At 37.1% G+C, this 11,720-nt stretch overlaps 1 protein-coding gene across 1 annotated transcript in view; it reads left to right on the forward strand.

Moving 5' to 3' along the window:
- The window catches only part of Smp_196570 (putative spectrin beta chain, brain 4 (Spectrin, non-erythroid beta chain 4) (Beta-V spectrin) (BSPECV)), a gene marked incomplete at both ends in the record, with an annotated part of 57,456 nt that extends 48,430 nt beyond the window's left edge, over positions 1 to 9,026 (forward strand). The window contains 6 exons of the mRNA XM_018794594.1: positions 2,122 to 2,681; positions 2,765 to 3,009; positions 6,151 to 6,291; positions 6,455 to 6,751; positions 8,260 to 8,481; positions 8,547 to 9,026. Coding sequence (XP_018648992.1) covers positions 2,122 to 2,681; positions 2,765 to 3,009; positions 6,151 to 6,291; positions 6,455 to 6,751; positions 8,260 to 8,481; positions 8,547 to 9,026 — 1,945 coding nt within the window. The remainder of the gene's footprint in view (positions 1 to 2,121; positions 2,682 to 2,764; positions 3,010 to 6,150; positions 6,292 to 6,454; positions 6,752 to 8,259; positions 8,482 to 8,546) is intronic.
- Between the last annotated feature and the right edge of the window lie 2,694 nt (positions 9,027 to 11,720).

Genomic DNA, 11,720 nt, shown 5'->3' on the forward strand with positions numbered 1-11,720 from the left:
TTTTGGCATGAACTCAATGATCTAAGAGTTATCCACTCACCAAAAAGTTTAAAGATTCTTAATTTAATCTCTGAGAGGTTAGAAAAATACACATTTCCATACTAAAACCAAACATCTCTCTAATACTTCATAATTCATGTCCATATGAATTTCAGATAGCTACTTACTTACGCCTGTTACCCCAATGGAGCATAGGCCGCCGACCAGCATTCTCAAACCCACTCTGTCCTGGACCTCCATTTCCAGTCCTATCCAACTTTTGTTCATTCTTCTCATGTCTGTCTCCATTTCTCGACGTAATGTGTTCTTTGGTCTTCCTCTTTTCCTTTGGCCTTGAGGATTCCATGTGAGGGCTTGTCTTGTGACGCAATCGGGTGATTTCATCAATGTGTGTCCTATACACTTCCAACGCTTCTTCCTGATGTCTTCCTCCGCTGGATGGAATCTGGTTTGTTCTGTCTCATACATTAGCTTGTTGCTGATAGTGTCTGGCCATCGGATCCGAAGTATCTTGCGTAGACAACTGTTAATAAACACCTGTATCTTCTGGATGATGGCTTTCGTAGTTCTCCAGGTTTCCGCCTCATACAGTAGAACTGTCTTGATATTTGTATTGAAAATTCTGACTTTGGTGTTGGTTGACAATTGTTTTGAGTTCCAGATGTTCTTCAGTTGTGAATATGCTACTCTTGCTTTACTGATCCGCGACTTCATATCTGCATCAGATGGAGTCCATGTTCACCACTGGTTTGGAATCAGAGTTTTCCAACTCCCCTGGGTGGACTCTCCGTGTCCACCAACCTGGTGAAAGCGCCGTACATTGGCTTTTCGTCCTCTCAATTTCATAAGCAACAGGTTACCAATCAGCTACTATGAATTTACTTTATAAAATGAGTGCAAATAAGGTGTTTTCCAAAAGTCTTTTAGTGAGAAGTCGTTTTTCTTGTAATGCATAGTACTGACTTTAGATTCGCGCTTATCATTGAGGTTTTCAATTTTGACTTACTAAAGTTCATGCATGAAAGTTTTTAATCACAAATATAAATAAACCCAAATATCAAAACTTTTGATATTGTGAAAACCGTTCTCTGTATATGATAAATCCAGTCCAATCAATGATCGATCAGTGTTACAGCGCTCAATGAGGTTGTCAGTTTACAGGTCTGCGATTTCCATCTGAAGATCACAGCTAGCTCTCTGGATGTCAGAAAAGATCCAGTAGTCAGCAAGTTAAAGTGTGATCCTAACGCTCTAAAATCTTAGAAACATCGTGCGGTTAATGATGGAAAGGGAAAATAGTTACTTTCCTAATGTCACTGACTGATAATTGAATATAAATCTCTTTCTCTAAACTAATTCTTCCCTTACACATTTCGTATGAAATCCAATGGTAGACTGTAATTGGCCTACTAATGAAAAGGATACTGCATTTCAAAGTATTCTATAAAAAGTGAGTCAGTTTGTTTTTTCAGTGTCTCCTCGTTTTACAAGTATAAGCAATAAGCGATTCAGACATAACAATTGGCGACGCACTCATAACAGTTTCAAGAGTTTAAGGTATACCAAAGTTTAACTTGTTTTGTTAAGTGAAACATTTATTTAATCGTATTTGCTTTAAATCTTGTGATTTTCTGGATAAAATCTAGTTTGCAAATCACAGTGTAATTCAGCTCAGTGGCTCATATATTCATAGATTCCTCACCCATACGATTTACAGTTTTATGGTAATAAACTACAGACTTTATGAACGCTATCAGACTTGTGGAACAAATTGTTATCATTATGATACACTAATCGATAAAATTGTCCCGAAAATGTACTCTAAAGCATCTTGATGTGTATCATAGTATTCTGTGGCCGTAAAATATGAATGAGGTGTCAAGGTCAAGGTAGTAGATCGTCAATTATTTTTAAATTAATGTTGATTATAATAATTACAGTATAATGAGTATGAAGGCACTACTAAACAGTGGTTTTATTGAATTAAAGGATGGTGGGAATAATGAGGTTAGCTTACATTTTAAATAAAAATAAATGCGATCTAATGTCCATTTCCGCCTTTTAAAATCTTGTAAATTATTCGTATTAAGTTCCAACAGCTTACTTGTTTTTTCATTTTAGAGCTTGGCTAAACCGGCACAAACTACTGGAACAAAATCTAGAAGAACAGTTATTTTTGCGTGATTGTGAACAAGCTGAGGATTGGATGGCTATTCGCGAAGCATCTTTAGCTGGTGATGATGTTGATGGGAATAAAGTTGATGCATTAATAAAGAAACATGAAGATTTTAACCGTGCAATCACCCTACAAGAGGTTAAGATACAGTCTTTGATGGCTAATGCTGATAAACTTCTGGAAGCTGATCATTATGATGCAGCTGCAATTGAAGCTAAGCGTGGTGAGGTTTTAAATCGTTGGACTCACTTAAAAAATGCTATGATTGATAATCGTAGCAGGCTAGGAGACGTTCAAACGCTTCAGGCTTTCATTCGAGATGCTGATGAGATGGAGCTATGGATAAACGAAAAAATGCAATTTACAATGGACGAACCTTATAAAGATCCCACCACAAATATTCAGGCTAAACATCAAAAACATCAGGCTTTTGAAGCGGAGCTCGCTGCCAACGCAGAACGTCTTCAAGGAATTTTGGCAGCTGGACAACGTTTAAAGCAGAAGAGTGAGTCAGCCTATTTTTGGTCAAGAATTATCCTTTGCGATAATTTTATTTTCAAAGCTTAAGTGTCCTCTATTTTGTTGTAGATCAATGTATGGGGCAGGAAAGTGCCGTTGAAGAACGTATCGCCAAACTCGCTAATCAGTGGGACAATCTTGTCAACCGATCTCACGAAAAATCCGAAAAGTTACAGGAGGCTAATCGTCAAGCTGCGTATAATGCTGGTATTAAAGATATTGAATTTTGGTTAGGTGAAATGGAAACGTCACTCGTTAGTCCCGATCATGGAAGAGATTCAGCATCTGTGGACAGTCTTCTGTCAAAACACCAGGTAGGTGCATTTGTGTAGCATCCAGCATGCATAAATTTTGTCAACATCTAAGTCCCTATGGCAGGATGTTAGTTCGCTTATTTGCATCACAACTTGCTGCATATATGATGATGTAATAAAAAATAAGCTTCCTAAAAGCATGGTTTCCAAATAGTTCTTATTAGTAAGTTTTATTTCCAACTCCTAATATTAGGTCCCGTAGATCCCATCATTTATTTGTCCGTAGCTTATACCTCCCAGTTATCATTGAAGGGGTTCGATTGGAGGCTCCTGTTCTTTCTAAAACAAATGTTCGGACTAATCATGGGCTCACGCTTGTATATACCTTACTGGACGTTAAAAATGTAACAACAATACCTCTTTGAGGCCAATTAGAAGATTTAAAAAATCAAATACGTTTAAAGTAAAACCAACTAAACAGTGAGTCGGCCATATAGGAGATATTTATTCTGGAGTAGTCTAGTGTATTATATGGTCCTCTGTAAAGACAGCAGTCAGACCTATTAATGATTTGAATCAGAAAACTAACAGGTCAATGTATCTCAGAAGCCTCTTCTAAACTAATAGCTTTTCAAATCTATCCAGAACATTAAAAATCAGAAATAAATTTAACGTTGACTAATGGAAAGTCTGCTTAGTAATTGTAAGTGGTGAATTCCTTTGATCTAGAGATTTTGTGAGTGCCAAAGAAGTACTTTAACTTTGTTAAGGCTCTTTACTCTAATACATATGCATTGGCAACCCCAAGTGTTCTCCAGGGCTGCTTACTATCCCTCTTTTTATTTAACTTTGTCATAAAGTCTTTTAGCAATAACTCTTTCTTCGCTTAATTTTTCAGGGTTTAATCTATCAGCAGACTCACATATCAATTTAGGACAAGAATATGACTTAGTTATGTTAGATCCAGGTGCTGACAAAATGCGTAGCAGTATAAATGTCATTTTTATCTTCAAAAATGTTATTGATCATCACTTTCCTCTGTCGATATACCCTTGTTTATTCACTCTGCACCGTACTAATCCAGTTTTGCTCAGCATTTCTAGTTAGTATATCAATTTATCTTAGCTACTCCAATTCGTCCTCACCTTTCGTGACTAATGTGTCAGTTGTCAGTGTATAATTTTCCTTTTTATCTTCCCTTTGAGTGACATGATTCCGGTCTAACAATTAATTCTCCCTCACTCAAGTTGTCTATCAAAATGTTTACAATTATCAACCTTTCTTGACTCAGAAATTTCGAACTAGTTTCGTCGTCATGCTTGGACAATTTAGTGGTTTGCAGTCATACCAATTATACTATATCGGGAAATTTCACTTACCCTAGTTGTTGAAAGTTTTTCATTTCTAAGTAGTTATTTCTGTAGCTTCATATTACCCATTGACCGATTTTGCTTTTTTCCACACCATGAGGAATATTCTTATTTTGTACTTAATTATGCCTGTTACTCTTGTTGGAGGAGCATAAGCCTTCCACCAGCATTCTCCATCTAACGCTGTCTTGGGCAATCATTTCCAGTTGCTATTCATCCTTTCGATGTCTGCTTCAAATTCTCGACTCAATGTTCCTTGATCTTCCTTTTTCCTTTTAAGATCCCAAGCTAAGGCTCGCCTCGTAATCCTGTTGGATGATCTCTGCAATGTATGTCCTATCCACTTTCAGCGTCTTTTCCTAATTTCCTCTTCGTCTGGAAGTTGGTTTGTTCTCTCCCACATTAAGTTTTTGCCGATGATGTCTGGTCAACGGACATTCAGTATCTGGTGTAGACAATTGTTTATAAATACTTGTACATTTTTGATGGCTGTAATAGTTCTCCAAGTTTCATCCTCCACAGTAGAACTCTCTTGACGTTCGTATTGGAGATTCTCACTGTGATATTGGTTGACAGTTGTTTTGAGTTCCATACGTTCTTCAGTTGTAGGAATGTTGTCCTTGCTTTGCTAATCCTTGCCTTCGCGTCTGCATCAGATGCTCCACGTTCATCAATGATGCTATCCAGATACGTGAATGTTTCCCCGTCTTCTGGAGTTTATCCATCAATTGTGATTGGGTTGTTTGGTGTTCCCTGTGTTGTATTTGAGAATCTTGCTTTCTCTTTTGTGTATGTTGAGGCCTATTCATACAGAGGCAGCTGCTGCACTAGTTGTCTTCATCTATATTTGTTCGTGTGTATGGGATAGAAGGTCTAGGTCATCTGGGAAGTCCAAGTCGTATAGTTGCATTCAACCTGTCCATTGTATCGTATTTCCTCTCAGATGTCGAGGTCTTAATAATCCAGTCAACCCACTAGAAGAGAAAAAGAAAGACTAAACGGCCTCGCCTGACTCCAGTCCTTACTTGGAACGCGTCTGTCAGCTGCACCACTATGCAGTGTAGTCCATGGTATGAATTCCGGATGACGTTGGCGATTTTATCAGGTACACCATAGTTTCGAGAATTTTCCAATAATGTTCTCTTATCCACACTGTCAAATACTTTCTCGTAATCAAGGAAGCTGTTGTGTAGTGATGAGTTCAATTCAATTGATTGTTCAACGATGATCCATAGTGTTGCGTTTTGGTCTATGCACGACCAATCCTTACGGATTCTAGGCTGTTGATCTCGAGACTGGGTGCCTATTGAATCTTTCATTCGGTTGAGCAACACTGTTGAAAACCTTTCCTGTTTCTGACAGTAGTGTGATTCCTCCATAGTTCTCAAATTTTTTTCATTAAATAAATAAAAACTACATTCCGATAAGTAAGCCGGTTGAAGCACTCGAATTTCGATCACTGTGTTGTAAGTTCAAACTGTTCTCCTGATTTGGTTTGTGTAAGCAGGTAATTTCTTCGGCCTTCACGCATGTGTGACTCGAAGCCCAATAAATACAATTGTAATTAGTAAATGAATTATATCACTATTTATCATTTTGTTCTATGTTTATATAATTCACCTTATACAATTGCAAGAAATGTTTTCATATGTTTTGTTATGACACTGAGTTTGAACTTAATTACCGTTCTTGTTTAGTAACGTTTTTTTAAAAAAAAGTATTCTTAACGATTTTCTGCGTACTACCTTTGTTATTCTCATTCTCACATATAGTGAACCACTATGTTTTTTTATCATGTTATTATACATGTTTCACTACTCTTTATTCCCAGGTACTTGTTACTGATATTCGAGCCCATGAAGATCGTATTAAGGAATTAGATGCACGCGCAGATGAGTTTATTAGGTCCGGTGCTTGGGACGCTGATATGGTCCGTGAGCGCAAAAAAATGATTAATGAACGATATGAAAAGGTAAATGATTTATTACATTAAAAGAATCTGTATAATACAGAATTATCAATGCCTTTTTGTGTTCATCCCTTCGTTATGTTTGATATTGTAACAACAAACAGCTTACTACTATAGTGCTGCTTATAACCTAATCAGTGATCATTTGTAATAATAAACCTTATAGATCCTGGATATGTCAGAAAATCGCGCTGTAACACTCGGAAAGGCTAAGCGTTTGCATGATTTTTACCGCAATATTGACGATGAAGAAGCTTGGATCCGTGAAAAAAAGATTTTGGTTAGTTCAGAGGATTATGGGCGTGATCTTATCGGAGTACGCAACCTACGCAAAAAACATGAACGAATTGAAAACGAGGTAGCAGCTCATGATCCATTCATCAAACAAGTTATTACGCAAGGAGAGGAACTTACTGTTGGTGTTCAACTTGCTGATCCTGAGGAAATAAAGAAAAGAATCCAGGTAAATTTATAATAATAGTTATTATTTATTCAGACATATGAATTTATAAACTAACTTTTCTGGTTTATTTCACAAACCTGCTGCCGAAAAATCGACAACTTTCTTAGAACACAAATTAAGTTTTGTCATCCAATTTTAGTTCTGATGGTATTATGTTTTCCCAGTCCGAATCCTTCACATTATACTTTTCTTAGCTCCGACTCGACAAACTACGCAGAGTGAGACTACCAAGAATACTTTGAGAATCAAAATAATACACATAGTTCATGTATATACTTAACATTTATTGGATCAGTCTGATTAGGGACATATAAGTGGGAGTAAGGCTAGGCAAATAATTTGCTTACAGTATCCTTCCCACGCTTACATCCCCTGCTTACCATGTCCCCTTGGAGAAGCCTGTGATCTGTCTAAAATGTCTGGTTAAACTACTTACTGTCCGTATGAAACTTCTTGTTGATCTATATCTCTTATTTATGTTCATCATATTCTGCTGCTACTTAGTGTAGATAGTTCGTACATGACCATCTGAAGTATCAGGATGTTCTCTCAATCTGTGGAATGTTTTAGATGATCGTCTGCTTAGATCAGTCATTAACATAGTTTGGGTACAAGACTGGAGTGTTTAGTGGCATTTAAATTATATATATATCGTATCTGTTCATTTTCCATATGACAAAATGTGGCGAACCTAATAATTAGATCCCTATTCTACCATAGGTTTCAAAGATAATAACGAATTGCCCATAATCCCGACAAATAATTATATTAGTTTTTTTCCTAATGGAGTTGTTATCAGTAATAAAGTCGAGTTATAAGCAAAAAGAAAAGTTGGTATGTACTCCTCTTTTCATGTTAAATTAGTCCTAGCTGTATATCACATACCCGACCCAAAGATCCTGTATAATTATTTATTTATTTATTTAAACACATAAATATTGTTACAAGGGGACACCAGATATATATGCGCCTCACAAATCTCATTTGATTTGTGTGAGGGCTGTGATACTGTCTAGGTGCCCAAACGGAAGCAGGTGGTTTTATTATGGGACCACACACGGAGCATTTGACCTAAATGTCTGATCCACAAGGCAGTGGAGCATCATAAGGAGATGCAGTCCCATGATAGCCAGTGACCAACGACTGGTTCATACGCCATTTGTTCTCTCAGGATACTGGAGCCCTTGTGCACAATTGGTTTGGAATCAGGGTTTTCCAACTCCCCTAGGTGAATCCTTCGTGTCCACCGACCCGGTTAAAGCGGCGGATATTCACTTTTCGTCCTCTCGATTTCGTAAACAACAGTAATGCCACGAGATGGCAGTGAGTAGGACTTCCCTGACAGGCTGTATACGCGTGGCGGTGTGAGCGCATTTCGAGAGGGCGGGTCCTCTCCACTCTTGGCCGTACCGGGACATTCGGGGGCATTCTGTATAATATCAAACTATTGTATATTGTGTATTATAGTTTTAAAGTACTAGTCTGTCAATTTTCCAATTTTATTCCAGCGTTTGCAAACCGCGTGGGAAGAATTGCAAGGTCTTACAGCACTTCGACGACAGAAATTAGAAGAGTCCTTGGCATATCAAGACTTTATTGACGGAGTGGAAGAAGAGGAGGCTTGGATCCTCGAGAAACAACACTTACTTAGCAGTGAGGATTATGGCGATACTCTTGCTGCTGTCCAAGGCCTTTTGAAGAAGCACGATGCCTTCGAAACAGATCTTAATGTAAGCAAGACTTTTATTGTGAATCTTTTTGTCTGAGAGTTGACTGATTTATTTTTCTGTTATAGATTCATAATGAAAAATGTAAAGAACTTTGTTTAACTGGATCTGATTTGGTGCAATCTGAGAATCACAATCGTTTGTCTATTCAGCAACGGTGTGAAGGATTGATAGAAAAGTTGAATGCACTCAATCAGGCTGCCCAACGTCGCAAAACAAATCTTACTGACAACTCAGCATTTTTACAGTTTATGTGGAGAACGGATGTTGTTGAATCTTGGATAGCTGACAGGGAAACGCAAGTACGTAGTGATGATTACGGGCGAGATTTAAGCAGCGTTCAAATTTTGCTGGCGAAACACGCAACTTTTGACACAGCATTGGAATCTTTCCATACAGAAGGGATTCAAACAATTACTGAACTTCACGATCGCCTTATCGCAGCAGAGCACAATCAGAGTCCAGCCATTAAACAACGGTTAGTTGCAAATTGTTCATTGAAATACTTCATTATATACACAGTACTTCGTTTATGGTTCAAACAATAATGTCACTTGTTCTTGACATATTATTGATTTCAGTTTTACCTCGCTAATGGATCGTTGGGAACGTCTACGTCGTGAATCTGCCCGTCGCAAAGCTGATCTCATTCAGCTACAAGAACAATATCGAAAGGTTGAGGAACTTTATTTGGCGTTCGCTAAGCGGGCGTCAACCTTCAACTCTTGGTTCGAAAATGCTGAGGAGGACTTAACTGACCCCGTGCGTTGTAATTCACTGGATGAAGTTCATGCGCTATGTGAAGCTCAAGAGCAGTTCAAAGCATCTCTCAAAGCTGCAGAGGCCGATTTTCAACAATTAGCTCATTTAGATCGTGAAATCAAAAGCTATGGCGTAAGTACTTATCGTACGATGGCATTCATGTGTAGATTCCTCTACAAGTAACTTTTTGGATTGAAGAACTTAGCTAAAATAGCCTGTGCTAAATAACAGTGGCAAAACATAGGTTAGATTTTAGTTGCTGATCATGAGAATCTACCATCATTGTAGGTACAATAAGAAACTACAACTAATTTTCTTACTTCTCATTTCTACAATTTTTGTGTTTAACGCTATTTTAAGATAATCTGACCGATGCATGGAACATGTAATTCAAGTTGACATCTGATAACATCACCTGACCCAACATAGAGGACCAAACAATCTGAATATTTGAAGAATGATATGACGTTTAGAAAAAGGTGATCCGTTAATCTTTTAAAATCGTTTTTAAAAGTTTATGTTTTGGAAAGTGATGACAATTGCGTCCATCCTATTGGTCCATAGTAAACTAATATGTTACATTCACCTTTTCTGGTATGATAAGCGATAAACATTATGACGTTCTCTTCATTTAATTTCTCTTCATGTTTGCTGGAAAAAATCGATGAGTTAATATCAGCCATCTATAATGATTTAATTTTATTAGAAAATTTCATGCTGAGCAACTAAAGAAAGCTCAACTAGCTTTCTCAAACAATTTTTTAGTCGTTGATTAGGTGTAGACTTGTGAAACAAGCTCATTTGAAGTTGATTTTAGTAATGAAAGACGTTAGTGAACGAATCTATATTCGCTTCTGCGTAATGAACAGTTCAAAACTCTAAAGAGAAGGAATATTATAATTGTACGGTTTGGTTTATTTATCTTTAATTATGAGCCATCATTTAAAAGTTTTCTGAATTTTTATTTAAAATTGGACAGTCAAATGGATACAGCTAACCGTATACTATCCCAACTTTCCTACTCTACTCCTTTTTACTTATGTAGTGAAGGATGACATTAGAATTTTATCGTATTTATTTTTACTTCATCTATCAAGTATTATCACACATTCTTTTCTATCATATTTCTAAGGTTGGCATGAATCCGTACACTTGGTTTACAATGGAGTCACTTGTGGAAACTTGGCGTAACTTACAGAAAATCATTTTAGAGAGAGATGCTGAACTTCGACGTGAAACTGTTCGACAAGAGCAAAACGACCAGCTTCGTCAACAATTTGCAGTAGCAGCTAATTCTTTCCATCAATGGCTACAAGTGAGTCTTAAACAGTTTCTAAAAATTGTAGCCGAATTTCTAGATTTAAAATTCCTATGGTTATGTAGCTGTTTCCACTAATTGTTGTTAACTATGTGCTGCTTTTCTTTGCTCGCTATATATATATATATGCACGATGTATTTACTGTTTTATAAACTTGGTTCTCATTACAGAAAGTTCGAACATCTATGATGGAAGCCAGTGGAACTCTAGAAGAACAGTTAGAAGGTATTCGGGAAAAATCTTCAGAAGTTAGAGCCCGAAAAAATGATTTGCGAGAGGTCGAAAAATTGGGTACTTTGCTGGAAGAACATCTCATTCTGGATAATCGATACACGGAACACAGTACCGTAAGTTGATATCTTTTTTTTCGATATTTGTCACTACTTTTGTTTCTAGTTAAATAATGAATGGAACTTTATAATTCGAATTATTTTCAGGTCGGTCTAAGTCAAGCTTGGGACCAGTTAGATCAGCTTGCGATGCGTATGCAACACAATTTAGAACAACAAATCCAGGCTAGAAATGTTAGTGGAGTAAGCGAAGAGGCACTTCGCGAGTTCTCTATGATGTTTAAACATTTCGATAAAGATAAATCTGGGCGTTTAGATCATCGCGAATTTAAATCATGTTTACGTGCGCTGGGCCATGATTTGCACGAGGTTGGAGAAGGTCAAGTAGATGCTGAGTTCGAATCTATATTAAACGTGGTGGATCCTAATCGTGATGGTTACATAACGCTTCAAGAGTTTATGGCATTCATGATAAGTAAAGAAACTGAGAATGTTCAGTCCCGTGACGAAGTCGAAGAAGCTTTCCGTGCATTAACTAAAGAAGGAAAAGAATATATCACCAAAGAAGAGCTGTATGCGGTGCGTCTTAGTCATTTAACTTTATTTCATTTTGTTCAATTTATTCGACATCGCTAAGTATATATACACCATGTATAGTTAATTATATCCCAGTTGTATCTAGAATGGTTTGCTCTAAGAGTTGACCATGTAAAATAAATTACCTTTTTTAGGTGTTGAGTTTTGAAGTCCATTTTTATCTCGTTGTAGAGTGTTCTAATATGTTAGCAAGGAATTTAGCATTAGTCAGCTTGACGAAGTTCTGTATATGTTGTATTAGTTTCTCCGACTCCGCTGAATATATATATATATA

Source organism: Schistosoma mansoni, chromosome 1, assembly GCF_000237925.1.
Source record: "Schistosoma mansoni strain Puerto Rico chromosome 1, complete genome".
Lineage (NCBI taxonomy): Eukaryota > Metazoa > Platyhelminthes > Trematoda > Strigeidida > Schistosomatidae > Schistosoma > Schistosoma mansoni.